The 16722-nt window shown below is 39.9% G+C and overlaps 1 protein-coding gene across 1 annotated transcript in view; it reads right to left on the minus strand.

Annotated features, from left to right (window-relative positions):
- MAP3K15 (mitogen-activated protein kinase kinase kinase 15) overlaps positions 1-16722 on the minus strand; it is a 129443-nt gene that overhangs the window by 29701 nt on the left and 83020 nt on the right. The window contains exons 12-16 of the mRNA XM_037020484.1: positions 12075-12124; positions 10104-10199; positions 5047-5134; positions 2662-2795; positions 298-429 (exon numbers count right to left, since the gene is read on the minus strand). Coding sequence (XP_036876379.1) covers positions 298-429; positions 2662-2795; positions 5047-5134; positions 10104-10199; positions 12075-12124 — 500 coding nt within the window. The remainder of the gene's footprint in view (positions 1-297; positions 430-2661; positions 2796-5046; positions 5135-10103; positions 10200-12074; positions 12125-16722) is intronic.

Below are 16722 nucleotides of genomic sequence, written 5' to 3' on the forward strand. Positions count from 1 at the left end.
TACAGGCTGTAAAGGTCTCAAGGCTGGAGACTATGCTTTTTCACTTCTGCCTCCAGCCCTCAGCCCAGCGGCTGGCATTCAGCAGATCCTCAATGAATATGTGATGTTTGAGTTACCAAACCAGAAATAGACTGTTTATGTGACATCTGAAGATCTATAGCCAACTCCTCTGAGAAACAAACGCTCTCCCTTATCTAAAAGGTCTATCGTTTTTCAAGTGGCCAGCATGACAATCATGTTCATGCTGTATGTTTCATCAGTAACTTTCAGAGTGTGGGACCAAACACACAGACATACTCACCCCCAGGAACCTGCTCCATAAATATCTTAATGTAGCCGTCCTCAGAAACAGAGCCCAGGCAGCGAACGATGTTGCGGTGCTTGAGGTACCTGTGCAGGGCTATCTCCTTGTGCAGCGGCTGAGAGCTCCTAGCAGGGGACCCAAAGCCAGCATCAGCCACCGAACCCCCAGGCTTGGGGTCCGTGTTGCACCTCGCCATGCCTGCCCTGCTGCTGGCCATCCCTTCTTCCTGGAAATGGTCTCTCCCTTGGTCCCATGAGACTACTCAGCTGCCCAGCTGTAGAATAGGGGACAGTGATACCAGCCACACAAGGCTCCTGGGGGCCCAAGGGTGTCAAGTTTCTCAGGCCCACAGGGGAGTGCCTGGTGCGTGCTGGGTCCTTAGTGCATGCCTGTTGCTGTTACCACTGCACTGTCAGGGCCCTGAATTCTCCAACCACCATTTGCCTCTCTCAACAGCCCCTCTTCCTCTGTCTCCCATGCAGGGAGGTGTCCTAGAAGGTTCTGTCCTCAGTTGCTTCTAGTCTCATTCTGCAGATTACACTCTGGACTATAGCAACAGTCACCTAAAGGACTTCCCAGCCCCAGCCTCTGGCCTCTTTAGTCTGTTCTCCCAGGGCCACCATATCCCCTCTTCCTAAAAACTCCTCATCATATCACTTCCCATCATAAGGGCCACATAAAAACTATATTGCTTAAGATGGCACACAAGACCTTCAAACTCAGGTCAGACTACATCTTTTAAAAGCTTTGCATCATTTCAAGAGCTCCCCACTGCCCCACATCCTACATTCAAGTCACAACAGACAATTGTTGTACTCTGAATATACTCTGTGCTTTAACAGCTCGGTTCATGCCTCAGCATAGAATACTTTGGCTTCCTTTTCTGCCAGACACAACTCCTACTCATCCCTCAAAGACCAGTTCAAAAATGATTTATTTTCTCAAACTTGCCACAACCCACCCAGGAAAAGTAATTCACTTCTCTCCTGTGTTCTCCAAACACTCTGTGTCTGCCTCTATTATTGCACTTGCCATTCTGACTTCCAGGCAAGGTATCTGCGGTCCCTATCAGACTGGGAGCACCCTGGACTATGGACATTATCCTAGTCACCTCTGCACCCCCAGTGCCAGCCCAGAATCTGGCACAGAGAAAGTGCCTAATATGTAAGTTCAGCTTGTAACTTAAGGGAAAAGGGCAAAACAGTCTCTAAGGTCCCTTCTAGCTCTAAAATCCCAGGAACAACTCTCGGCCATGAAAAGCTAAAACAACTACTGCAACCAATGGAGGGAGGCAGTACATGTCAGCAGTTTCCCCGAAACAACTGCTCCACCTTATCCATGAGAATAAGAGACAGAATGCTGGATGAGGAATTCAAGAGACTGGATCCTATTCTCGTTTCTTCACGGCCTTAGAGAAGTCATGTAATCTTCCTCAGCCTTGGAAGAAGTTGGACGAGTTCATTTCAGGTCTTGCCTTATAATTCAAATATTATAACACAATCCCACTAAAAATGCACAGATGAATGAACAAGTGAATGAATGAATCAATGATGAAGGGTCTTACAGCTGCTAGAAATCACTTATGACCCATCTCTGAGAATTCACTGACCACCTGGATGAAGGAATGTTTGTACATGTCCATCAGTGTCCAGCACTGAAGTCAACCCGGCTGATGTGATCTGAGCATGCCTGTGGAACACAGAGCTATCATTTCTTACACTGTGGCCATTACGATGTATGTAGCTTCTCTACAAAAATGCTTGCCAGTCAACACTGTAACGTTCTTGTTTAGGTATGAATTTAAAAAGAAATAAATATTTAATTAGACTCTAAAAAATGTTGAAGTAAGTTAGTAGTACTGGTAGTTAAAAAAAAATAGCCCCAAATCTCTGGCTGAGGTCGAAGGGCCAGGTATAAAAAAATCTGTATTACAAAAGCTAATTTTCTTTTTACCATATTGAATTTTCTGTAATGATACATCTGAATAAATAATGGCCATTTAAAACTGTTACAGTGTGAATTAAAGCATTGAATCACATTGTAAAATATTTGCAAATAACTATCTATGTAAAAATGTAAAGCTTTAGACCTAGTTGATGGGTGGAAATAAAACTACACTTTTCTTTTAAAATATAAATTTGTGCAATCCACATGCCTCTAAGTGAAGTTGCTCCACTTTCTCAATCTATTTATAGTATACAGAGAACAAAAGCAAATCGCTCTTATTACAAGAGAATTACACATTTTTTGATGACATAATGCTTTCATCTTTAAATCATCTGCACGATGAATGGTGGGCATGGGATCTGGGTGTGCAGCTGGCAACTGAAGAGTGCAGAAGTCCTGCCCCAACTTGCCTGCTGTCTCTCTCTTGGATTTCTTTGATGGCTATTTGCACTTGATTGCTCAGATCTCTACCAGAATACACGATCCCATATGTGCCTCTTCCCAGCACAATTCTATCACCATTGGCATCGTAGTCATACTCATACTAAAGAAGGAAAAGCAACGATAAAAAAGCACACAACTTGTGGTGAAGCCCCCTAAAAGCCCAAGCTTTGTCCTGCAAGTTAAAAAAATTCATAAGTAACATTACTTGAGTATTAGGCAGATCACATTTCTTAAGTTACATACTATTCATTAAAAAATTACCTTAAAGGGATAGAATTCTCAGTTGTTCATATATTCATAACAGATTTTATGAAATAAAGCCCCAAAATTTTTTAAAATATGGTTCATATGTAACTTAGTGGGCTCACCTTTTGGAGATTCCTACCACTGCAATTTAAAAATACTTCTAAGTATTTCAAGTACCTCAAATAGGTGCCTTCCTGCATGAGCCCTTATCAACTTACCTAGCATACTGCAAAAATTCCAGGTACAGTTAGTATTGCTATTGTTTCTCCAATCTTACCATCAAAAGTTGTTGTACACCTACCTGCATTCCAGTTTGTTCTTTTCCATGATTAAAATACATGTAACTCTAGGCTGAGCAATACTTAAATGAGCAGAGGCCACAAGGTTTCCTGTCCATTGTTTTTTATGCTCCACTGTGCTTATGCATAGGAGTGCACAGAATGAGTATGCATGTCCCCTCCCATCTACTTCTAGGGATGCTTGACAATTAAGATTGCTAATGGGTCCCCATCACTGTCTGATTAACCAGGCTTCATCCAGTTCCATAAAAGGCTTGTCTCACACTTATCTCTATCCCATATCTGGTACCTTCAAAGTGCATCACTCAGTTCATTTCTACAGCAAACTTTGATTCTAAGCAAAAAATTCAACCTGACTCAATTATTAAAATGAATTTCTTTGATATTCTCTGAAAGAAACCTCAAAGAATTAATTTCAGCATAACTTGAAGGTACCAAAATTTCATTAAATTATAGCCATTGGGAAGACCTGAGTTACTGACAAGTCAGAATAAATGTACAAGATTTAAACATATGTGTAATGGTGTAGTAACAGTGGACTATAACAGTGTTGTCCAAAAGTGCACATGATCCTCACAGCTGCCAGAGTGGCTAGTATCAAAGACAGGAGATAAAAGTACAGGTGAGAAAAGGGCACCCTTGTGCACTGTTGGTGGGAATGTAAACTGGTGCAGCCACTATGGAAAACAGTGTGGTGGGGCCTCCAAAAATTAAAAATAGAACTACCATATGATTCAACAATTCCACTTTGGAGTATTTCTCCATAGAAAAGGAAAACACCAATTTGAAGAGATAAACACATCCTTATGTTCACTGCAGCATTATTTACAATAGCCAAGACATGGAAGCAACCTAGGTGTCCATTGATAGACGGATGGATAAAGAAGATGTGGTACATAAACACAATGGAATATTATTCAATCATATAAAAATAATGAAATCCTGCCATTTGCAACATGGATGGATCTAGCGGGTATTATGCCAAGTGAAATAAGTCAGAGAAAGACAAATACCATCTAATTTCACTTAAATGTGCCATCTAAAAAAAATAAACAGAAACAGACTCATAAATACAGGAGACAAACTGATGGTTACCAGAAGGGAGGGAGAGAAGGGATGGGCAAAATAGGTGAAGGGGTTTAAGACATACAAACTTCCACTTATAAATAAGTCATGCAGATGTAATGTACAGTAGGGAATATAGTCAGTAATACTGTAATAACTTTGCATGGTGACAGATGTTAACTACACTTGTGGGAATCATTTCATAACATATAAAAATACTGAATAACTATGAAGTACACCTGAAACTAACAAGATACTGTATGTCAATTATACTTCAACAAAAAAGTGTTTCTGATGACTCTTTCTTAAAAATGATACTACAATTGTTATAGTTAATATATTATATGCAAGTAGATATGAAAAAAGTAATTTTAGGCATAAATGAAAATGTATGCTCCCAGTTGGCCAACTCTTTCTTTTGTAGTCTCACAAACATTATTAATTAACTTAGAAAAAAGACTTTTGCAAAGGTTGTGAATAAGAGGCAATTTTAGTTTAGTCCATGCCAAACCTTTCTTAAACATTCTGGCTGAGGGGATCCCAAAGTGATGTGGCCTTTCTATAGAGATGCATTCAACATAAACTCTGTAAGTCATGGATAGTGATGGGCTAGCTCATTCATAAATGAGTATTTCTAAATATTCATAGAAAGAATTTTCACACAAAAAGTAGGACATTTTCTTTAAGCATCAAAGACACACCAAATAACTTTTTCCATGTCCTAGGTCTTCTATGACTCACCTCTAAGGTGTCCCCATCAGTCTCTTCCTCCAGCTCCACTGTACTGCCCACTGCATTGGTTATCATCTCTTTGACCAAAGAGCAAAACCTAGAATAGCAAATGTCACAAAGATACTCCTAATTTTGATCATTCTTGTTCCTTACCTTTAACTTAGCCTTATTACATTGAACTGGGATTAAATATAAACCAAGTTTTTATAAGTTCATGGAACAGTCAATCCACTCCTTGATTTGATATTGTACTTTAATGGTTATCTAATTTAGTTGAAAAACTCATGTGATACTTGATAGTAACTGATGCTTGAACACTTCCAGTGAGAGAGAACTCGTTACCTCACAAGGCAGCTCATTCTTTGGTGAACTCAATGAGAAATGCCTCACTTACACTGAACCAACAGTTCTTTTCTGTGGGTCTCATCTACAGATTGCTTATAACGAATCCCTTTTTTATATAACAGCTCGTTAGAAATAATGTACATAATTTTATAATGTCCCTAAAAGTCTTTCATCTTTGTTCCCCCTAAGAACTGCTAGTGAGTCACACCACTAACAGGTGATTCTTCACATGTGTCCCTGTATTACTCTTAAGACTGGCCCTGAGATTAGTGTTCCAGCAGTGTTAAGAAGAGTGGGACCATCACCTCTCAAGATGGAGACATTCTAGTTCTTAGTAAGAAATACATCTTGTCTAAGGGGAGGGGTGGGCAAGAAATGCATAAGATGGTCTCATCATTCTGTTGACATAGATTAAGCTTAGTATCAACTATTACCCATAAATCTTTCTCACAAATGCTGATGGGCCACATCAGCCACTTCCTAGACTTGTATAGTTGTTTATTTGCATTCAAATGATTTGACTCAGAAAATTTTTTTCAGTATTCTCTCTGAAGGTGGCAGGGAAGGACACTGTACACCTTAGGATACTTTCCACAAAGCATCAAAATGTTCCTTTCTCTAACCTGTCCCAACTTTGCTGCTAATCTTTGAAATCTGGGAAACTTAATAGTCAGGCTTCTTAGGAGGCATGGTATGTACTCACCAGAGTAACTAAAATTTAAAAGACAATGTCAGTTGTTAAGAATGTAGAGCACCTGGGACTCCCATACATTGCTGGTGGGAGTATAAATTGATACAGCCACTTAGGAATACTATTGGCAGTATCAACCACAGATGAATATAAACCTACCCTATAACCCAGTAACGCCATTCCTAGGAATACACTCAAGATAAATCAACGTATATGTTTACCAAAAGGCATGTACAAGAATGTCCATGGAAGTTTTTTCATGACAGCACCAGACTGGAAACAATCCAAATGTTCATCAATGGAGCAGATAAATTGCTGTATGCATACAATGGAACATTATACAGCATAAAAAGGATGAAATGATATGTACAACATGGCTGAATCTCATGGATATTATTCTAAGAGAAAGAAGAGAGACACAAAAGAGTACATACTTCATGATTCTATTTATTTGAAGTTCAAAAACAGGCAAAACTAACCATTGGTGATAGAAATAAAAATGGTCACCACTGGAAGGGGCTTAAAGACTGAAGAGGGCTTATGGCTAGGAAAGACCACAAGGCACCTTCTGGGTACAGACATACTTAGGTGTACTTTACATACTTCACTTGAATGTATGTTACACCTCAATTACAAAATTTTACTTAAATGCATGGTAAAAAGGATACTGAGGACTGAATGAGGGTCAGAAAGGTAAACTTTATAGTAAAGGGATGTACTGTCTAATATTTGGCAGTATTTTTCCAGCTCCAAATTGAAGCTTGTGACCCAAGGGTTCTCTAGTCTGATTTTTAGATATGTTGTGATAATGATGTCTGAGACAGACTGCATTAAAATGTTCTCAAATTACATGATACAAACACTCAACAAACTAGGACTAAAGGGAAATTCCTCAATCTGATTAAGGCTATCTATGAAAAAGTTACCACTAATATCATGCTTAATGGTAAAAGACTGGATGCTTTCCCACTAAGATCAGGAACAAGACAAGGATGTCTGCTCTCACCACTTCTACTCAACATTGTACTGGAGAGTCTAGGCAGGACAATCAGGCAAGAAAAGAAATAAGGGCATCCCTGGAAAGGAAGAACTATAACATGTCTATCTGCAGATGACATGATCTTATATAGAGAAAATTCTAAGACAATAAAAGCTATTAGAATAAATGACTCTGATCTTTCTATGTTGATAGATAGTAACTGCACTAGAGGAGGTGAACACTTACTAAACATGAGTAACTGCTGAACCACTGTGTTGTATATTTGAAACCAATATATGATTGTATATAAATGATACTTCAATAATAAAAAAAAGAATAAATGAGTTCAGCAAGGTGGCAGGATATACTAAATCAATACACAAAAATCAAGTGTATTTCTATTCACTAGCAATGAACAATCTGAAAATGAAATGAAGAAAACTCCATTTATGATAGCATCAAAAAGAATAAAATACTTAGGTATGTATTTAACAAAAGAACTGTAAGACCTGTATACTGAAACTACAAAAATTACTGAAATAAATAAAAGAAGATCTAAACAAATAGAAAGCTATGCCATGCTAATAGGATAGAAGATTTACTATGGCCAGGATGGGAATGCTTCCTAAATTGATCTACATATCCAGTGCAATCCCTGTCAAAATCCTACCTGCCTTTTTTTTCAGATATTGATGAGTTGATTCTAAAATTCACATGGAAATGAAAGCACCTCAATAGCTAAAACCATTATGAAAAAGAAGAACAAAGTTGGAGGACTCAAATTTCCTGATTTTACAGCTTATCAAAGCTGCAGTAATCAAGAAAATGTGGTACTGGCATACAGACAGACACATAGATCAATGGAATAGAAGTCAAAGTCCAGAAACAGACTCTTACTTTTAGGACCAACTGATTTTCTAAAAGAATGCCAAGATGATTGAATGGGAGAAAGAACTGCCTTTTCAACAAATATTTCTGAGACAACCACATATCCATTTGCAAACGAATGCAGTTGGACCCCTTACTTTATGCCATATACACAAATAAACTCAAAATGGATCAGCAACCTAAATATAAGAGCTAAACATATAAAAACTCTTGGAAGAAAATATAAACACCATAGAAAACCTCAGGTTAGGCAAAAGCCTTCCTAGATGTGACACCAAAAACACAACTGACAAAAGAAAAAACAGAGAAATTGGGCTGGATCAAAATTTAAAACTTTTGTGTGGCAAATGACACCATCAACAGGATGAAAAGATGACCCAAAGAATGGGAAGAAGTATTTGCAAATCATACATATGATAAAGTACTTGTATCCAGAATATATAAAGAACTCTTAAAACTCATTAACAAAAATACAAATCATCCAATTAAAAATGGGCCAAATTTGGAGAAACCTGGCAAACTTCACTTTCACTAGGTGAGCCAAGTTAATATCACCAGTAATGAGACAAAGATATTGTACATCTCCTGATGTGATGCACTGAGGACAGGACATCACTTCTCCAGTATTCCTATCCAAAATGCATAACACTAAGGTAATCAGCAGGAAACATCAAAGGAACCCAAACTGAATGAAGGACTACACAAGATAAATTGCCTGCACTCTCTGAAAACATTAAGTCAAGACAAGAAAAGACTGATGAAGAACTGTTGCAGATAAAGGGGACCATACAGATAGGACACCAAAGTGTTATATGATCCTGGGCTGGATCGTGGACCAAAGAAAAAACTTTTGTTTTGCCATAAATGAGATTAGCAGAACAATAAGTAAAGTATGGACAATGTCTGTAAATTATAGTACTATATCAATCCTATTTTCCTGATTAGATAACTAATGGTACCGTGATTACATGATAAATGTTCCTGGTTTTAGGATATATGCACCAAAGTATCAAGAGGTAATGGAGAATTATATATGATCTACACCTTACTCTTCAATGGTTAAGAGAAAAACAATCATATGCATTTAGAGTGAATGTAAAACAAATGTGGCAGAGGGTTAACACTGGAGAATTCTGGGTGAAACACATATGGAAGTTCTTTGTACTTTTTAAACTTTCTTGTATGACTGAATATTTTCTAAAATAAGTTAAAAATTTTTTTGACTGGGCAGGGGATTGGAGTAGATAGTTCTTCAAAGAAGATATAAAATGTCCAATAAGCTCATGAAAAGGTGCTCATTATCATGAGTCATTAGGGAAGTACAAATCAAAACCACAGTGAGATTCTACCTCACACCCACTGGCCTGGCCATAATCAACAGGACAGACAATAACAAGTGCTACAAGGACATGGAAAAACTGGAGCCCTCATATATTGCTGATGGGAGTACAAATTGGGAAAACAGCCTGGCAGTTCCTTAAAGGTTAAACAGAGTTACCATAAGACCCAAGAGAAATGAAAACGTGTCCAAACATTTGCATGCGAATGTTCATAGCAGTGCTATTCATCATAGTGTAAAATGTGGAAACAATCCAAATGCCTTTTAAATGATGAACTGATAAATCACTTATGTTCCACAAAATGGAATATTATTCAGCCACAAAAAGGAATGAAATACTGACACATGCTACAATGTGGATGAACTTCAAAACATTATGTAAGTGGAAGAAGCCAGTCACAAAAGAGCACATATTGTGCGTTTCTATTTGTATGAAATGTCCAGAATAGGCAAATCCACAGAGACAGAAAGGAAATTAGTGGTTGCCAGGGGAGGGGATTGGCAGGGTTAGGTTGGGGGCAAGTGGGGAGTGACTGTTAATGAATACTGGGTTTCTTTTGGGGGTGAGGGAAATATTCTAAAATTAGATTGTGGTGATGGTTGCCAAACTGTGAATATACTAAAAAGAGACTGAATTGTACACTTTATATGCATGAATTGCATAATATGTGAATTATATCTCAAAAAAGTTGTACAAGTAATTTTCTGTAAGTTAAGAGTTCAGGAAAGGCAGTATGGCAAAGAAATATTTTTCACAACAAAGCCCCTTTAAAATGATTTGCTGTAATTAGATATACAACTCACCTGAATCAGCTATAACTCACCTATTGCACTGCTCTTCAGTGGAAAAGTAGATTTCAAAGTTATCATAATTATCATGGACACAAAGAAAACAACATCGTTCATCAAACTTGGATATGCTATAAAATTTCAAAACACAAGAATGCATAATATTATATATGTTATGATATCAATTTTAAACTTATGAGAAAAACCTAGTAATAGATGTTCTTCTATTTTACAGATTTGAAAGATTCATTGATGTTTTAATACCCTCAAAATGTGACTTCTATTACTCTATGAAATTTAAATAGCAGAGACATTTATCTTGCTTATGTTTGAGTTTTCAGCCATCAACTTACTTTACTATGTATTAAGAACTTACTAGATTGTTCAGGGCTAAGCAAAGCCTATGGGAAGCAGAAAAGGATGTAAAGTATGGTCTCTGCCCATGTAATCTCACAAAAAAAAGACAGGAAAGGTATTTGTGAAATGATTCATTATGGTATCAAAGACATTTATAGACTTGAACAATATCAAGACACAGTATCTGTGGCCATACAAAGGAGGCAGAAATACACATGGCATCTTAGCTCAAGAAAGGCCTTTCAATGTTATCTGGTCCATCTCCACCCAAGGTCTGGATCTGACTCTACAGCACCTCAAACCAGCAATATTCAGCTTGCCTGGACATATCCAGTGACAGAAAATCACTGCACTCCATCTGCTGATGGATTTCACTGCTCGAAAAGTTCTTTACCCACACTGGGCCAAAGCCTATGCAATGGCCCTCATTTTGCCACTAGGGAAAGCCTAGATTCTTTTCTATGATTAGCCCTCCACCAAACAAATGAAGCTGCTTTAATCTTGCCCTAAGTTCTCTCTTCTAAGATCCATAACTTCTTTGACCATTCTTCATGTTACAGATTACATGACAGGTACTGGGTTGAAACAGTCAAAGTACAGGGTGATTCAAAAAGAATTAAAACTAAGTTATACATAAATAAGTTTTGAAAACCAGTCTGTTAAAGGAACACAGTTACTTGGATAGCATTGGGAATGTTCAACACATGCTCTTCGTGTCACATTCGTCCCAGGATCTGATTCACCCCAGGCCCTTTGCACATCCCTGCTGATAGTTGAAATGGAAGCAAGAGGTATCTCTATGAGAAGGTACCAGCAGAAAGTTCTTGACTACATGTTCTCATATAGCTTAGTTTCTGAGTCATACATTTTTGAAAATGTTCAATATTTTTTAATGATATTTTCTGAGAAGTACTATTGAAAAAAATACACTACTGTTCTTAAATTATTTCCCTCCTTTTAAAGTGACATAAGCATTATTCTAATTTAACACTGATACACCTAGGACAGGATCTTGCTATGTCTACAGGTAACAGGGGATTCATTCAGTAGCCTGTGGTCTCAGAATCAGAGAAAGGCCATCAAGTTCTAGTCCAAGCCCTTCCTTTGGTGGAAGCTATGAGACACTGAGACCTAGAGAGGTTGAGTGACTTTCCCAAGGTCACACAGCAACAGAGGGATTGGAACTCATATGGACTTCAGAGCCGCCCTTACCCTCAGATATGCTGCAGGAGTCAGACCCAGTCACCTCTCCTCAGAACACACCACCCCACACCCTCGCCAATAACAATGCCTTTGGCTCCATTACTCTGCCCAGGATACCCCAGCCAAGCGTCATTACCAAGTAAGCCCCAGCTTTGGTTCTGGGAATCTCTGAGTACTTGAATGTCATTGGCTCAAAGTTTGAGAGGAGAGAATTTGGTCTGCTGGATACTAGCAAAGCTACTCTGTTACAACAGGCCAAGAGGCCCTTACTAGCAGCATATTATGAACAAGCACACACAGGGCCACAAGAGAGAAAATAGTCTATTTTGGATTCTATTAAAAACGAGAATATCACGAATCATAAATAAGTGGAAGCATTAATGTAATAAAGCACTGTTATCATTATTTATATTAAACAACAATTACATTTTCTCTCATGTTCTTACCTTATCTTCTTAATGGAAGAGACTGTAAAATTCCATTCACGGATTTGTTTCTGCATGTATCAAAGACAAAAGTCAGCAGAGCTTGACTTTTTCCACGCAATCATTAATTTCTGATTGCACTCTATGGTCAATCACTTCAGCTATTTTACTTTCATAGAGATTTAGGGGTTAGAGCAATACATTCTGCATAACTTAGAACACCAGAAACATTTTCTAATGCATCATAGAAATTCATTCATGTCTCTAATCCAGTGTAGAGCAATTGATCTAAATTTGAAAACAGAAACAGTAAGCACACCATAAGAACACAGTGAGGGGCCTTTCATCTTCTGCCAGACAAGGTACCCGCACAGAGGAAGTGCTGGAGAATGACAAAATCCCTGCCCTCACGGGGCTAACATTTCAGTGAGGGGAGATGGGCAATAAGTTAAATAGTAAATTAACAGCGTGGTAGAGGATAAAAAGGGCTGCAAAGAAAAATTAAGCAGGGAAAGGCATCAAGGAGGGGCAGGAGGTCATGGCGTTAAACTGGATGCTTTGAGAAGGTCTCTCCGATGACTTCAGGGCAGAAAGCTGAAGGGGGTGCAGGAGTGAGCCACACAGATATCTGGGGAACAGTTTTAGGCAATGGGAACAGCAAATGCAAAGGCCCTGAGGCAGCAGTGTGCTGGAAAGATTTGGGGAGCAGCAAGGAGGGGTGCAGCTGGAGTGGTATGAGTGAAGTGGAGAGGAGGTTGGCGAGCTCATAAGGGAGAGCATGCAGGGCCTAGGAGACCATCATCAGGACTGCGGCTTCAACTCTGTGATATGGGAGGCCATCTGTGAAAGATGAACTGGATGAAAGCATGAAGCCATCACATCGGACCCCACCATGTAGAAAGATTTAACACATTTCAGAGGAGAGGTGTGTTCAAAGTCACTGAAAGAGGGTAGTGGTGGAAGACAGGAATCTGCCTTTGGAACTGGGCACAGAAATAAAAACCAGAGCAGACTTGAGAGAGCTCTGTCTGACCCACATTCTGCTGTAAGAGGCTGCCCACATACAGAAAGTTCAGCCACGTAAGTTCTCAAAATATGCCCAGAGGGTAGGTTTACTGTAGGGTAGCTGTAGGAAACTTCCTAACTTGGAAGATTTACTAGTTAATTAAACAACATGGCCCTCCCCCATTTCCCTTCATATCATCATCAATAGGCATCTGCAGGGGAACCACCTGCTTTATAGGTCCTACAGATATAAAAGCACAGAAGTCATGCATGGGGCTTACAACGCAGTTGGGGAGACAGTTCTGAAAACATAAACAAGTGATGGGATGTACCATGTACATGACACAGGCAATCGGGTGGCCTGCAGACATTCAGGGGTGAAAGGCTAGGTAGAGATGCCTTTGCAAAAGTTAGGACTTGGATAACTCTAAGAAAAATTATAAGAATGAAAGTGCAGACATGAGCCCCTTCAGGGGACAGTAAGAGGACAGTGGCTGGCGCTAAGTGTCCAGGAGGAGGAAGGGATTATATAGGGGCTTGACACTTGGTAACAGAGTATGAGGTCCAGTAATTGTTGGGGAATATTAAGAGGGCCAGTAGAAGTATTTTTAAATTATTATTAAGCTTTTTAATTGAAGTATTACATTCAGGAAAGGGCACAGCAATCACCTCAATAAATTTCTGCAAAAAGAATACCCACTGTCACCAGCATCTGAATTGAGAGACAGAGCATTAGCAGCAGCCCAGAAGCTTCCTTTGAAACCCCTGTCCCCAGTCTCTATGCTCCACCCAAGGGCAGCTGGATTCTGACTTCCACCACCACAGAGAGATTTGCCTGTTCTGGAATATTGTAGAAACGGAATCGAGAAGTCTGTGCTCTCTTCTCTCTGCAAGGGGAGTTTTCCATGAAATATCTGGTAGTGGAAGGCAGGGCTGGGTGCTTTGTTTCTGATTTGGTGGCCCAGTGGGTCAACTGGCACAGAGTACTTGATCATGGAAGCAGTGACTGTTTTCCTCCTGTCCTGAGCTGTCTGTTAGGCAGCATCCTAGCCTTTTCTGAGGGGATATTTTACCATACCTAAATCACAATGAGGAAATGGAGTCAAGACTATAGCTTTGCATATCAGTGTCCGGAAGTCCCCCGTAAAAGTGCACTGGAAGCAGAGCTGTGGTGGGCTATGGAGAAATGGGCCAGGAAGCCAGAGGTAGGGGTATGCCTCTAGGATCCCCTTGGCCCTGGCTCAGCTTCTGCCCCCCTGCCCCCAGAACGCAGACCTTTGGGAAGGACTCTTGGGTGTGACAATTTTGTGTTAAGAATGTAGACTTTTTGTGTCAGTCTGTCTGGTTGCTAACCTAAGAGTAAAAGTTACCAAAAAAGAGCTTTCCAAAACCAGCAGCCCTACCTGTGGGGACAGCATTGGTGGTCACTAAGTGCCTGCTGGGGACCCTGGGGCCCAAGAGAAACCAAGGGAGAAATACTGCATTTGCTTCTGCTCTGTGCAGCCTCCTTGCACTGGAGTGCTGGGTGCAGTGAGCACCAGCTGGTGAAGGCTGATGCTGCCCATCTCTTCCTAACCCCATGCTCAGGGACGCAGTGCAGGTTGCTTGACACTGGCCATGGTGGGAGGATTTACACCCCAGCAATCAGCAAAAGTGGCAGCCCTCTGCCCCTATGTGCCCTGCAGAGCTGGCTGCTAAACATTCATCAGCACAGGTTTCTGAAACCATGGCTGAGGAACCAGAACTTCATCTCCTCTCAGTAATGTTGAATATAGGTGAACGTGTGCACGAGTGTGATGCCTTCCCAGCATCCGTAGCCCACCAGGAAAAAATGCCACACACTAGAAAAAGGTCATCTCACTCTAGGAAAATCTGCTTGCTTTCACAATCCGCAGAACTTAAAAAATGTAAATGAAGGTAAAAGCAAAGGCTTACTCTCAAAGGAAAAAGGCAATTTATATTCCCTCAGATGTTTGCTCTGACAACTACAAGCACTTGTGCAAAACATTTCATCAGGCAAGGAAAACTAGCATTTGCTGCGAATACAGTTCTTCTCCACATCTTATTCCAGACTATATACAAACAGAGTAAAACATTTACAACTAGTGAAGCATTATGTGTGCCAATGGAAATTTTCATTAAGGGCCAGCAAACATTATAGGATTCAGATGAAGTAGGCGACGTTTGTCTATGAGACAACATTGTGAATGCTGTTCATGAGACCAAAGCCATTTGTCTCTAAAAGTATGAAGAGTCACTTCAGTAGGATTAGTTTCCTTTGTAACTACTTGTTAAAACATGAGGGTGTTTTGTAATTGTATCAATGGAAGAGTCAGAGTACAGACCAGAATTCTGAGAATTCTCTTGTATCACAGTGGCATCAATGACACAAGAAACTAAGCATGGCTGGTCTCAAGTATAAGGATTCCATCATTGAGAGTAGGGTGCTTCATGGAGGAAGTGCCTTGAAGGGGGCACAATGGAGCACCATCAGGACTTTGGGGACGGGGGCCATGCTGATGTTCTCATTCTTGACCTGTGCTGGTTATCAGGTGTGCTCACTTGGTAAAAATCCATCAAACTGGACATTTATGATTGACATATTTTTGTGTGCACGCCATACTTCAGTACAAAGTTAAGAAAAGCCAAAGAGGCAATCTAGTAGAAGATGTATGCATTCTTCAAATGAGATATACCTGCCTGAACACCATGTTTGTGTTTTATTATAGCTTTATTTTTTTTCTTTTGCTCTCAAATATTCAATACACATGGTGCAGGAAAAACACCTCAAGCCCATTATGGCAGCTTGTCTTCACGAATAGCTGCTGACTCTATTACCAATGAGAAGAAGATTGCTTCACTGTTATATCTGAGACAAAGTTACTGGCTTACACTTGTGCTGTGGACTGAATGTCTGTGTCCCCACAAACTCCTATGTGGGAGCCCAAGCCACCAGTGTGATGGCACTTGGAGGCAGGGCCTTTGGGAGGCAATTAGATCATGGGGGTAGAGTCCTCATGATGGGGTTAGTGCCTTGTTAGAAGAGACACAAGAAAACGACCTCCCCACCATCTGAGGACACAGCAAGAAGACAGCGTCTGTGAGCCAGGAATCTGACCAGAATCTGACCATGCTGGTGCCTGATCTCAGACATCCCAGCCTACAGAACTGTGAGGAATAGATTTCTGTTGTTGAAGCCCCCCAGCCTATGGTATTCTGTTATAATGGCTTGAGTTGACTAAGACAACTTGAGATACCATGTCTATTTCTTTTTTAATACAACATTGAGGTATAAGTGATATACAAAGAAATTCATGTATTTACTGTGGATTTACTGCATAATTTGATGAGTTTGGACATATGCAAACATCCAGGATATCATCATCACAGTCAAGGTGATAGACATACCCAACGCCTCCCAAAGTGTCCTGTGTCCCTTGGTTTTTGTTTTTATTTGTGTGTGTGGGGGGGGGTAGGGGGGCATTAGAGAACATGAGATTACCCTCTTAACAAACTGGGAAGTGCACAATACTGTATTGTTAACTATAGGTACTATGCTGTATAGCAGATGTCTACATATCCACCTAGCGTTTTATACACTTTGAACAATGGGGAGTTGAATCATGATTATTTCTGATAAAGAATATCTAATATGTTCTGAGCC

This window comes from Manis javanica, chromosome X (genome assembly GCF_040802235.1).
Source record: "Manis javanica isolate MJ-LG chromosome X, MJ_LKY, whole genome shotgun sequence".
NCBI classification, from domain to species: Eukaryota; Metazoa; Chordata; class Mammalia; order Pholidota; family Manidae; genus Manis; species Manis javanica.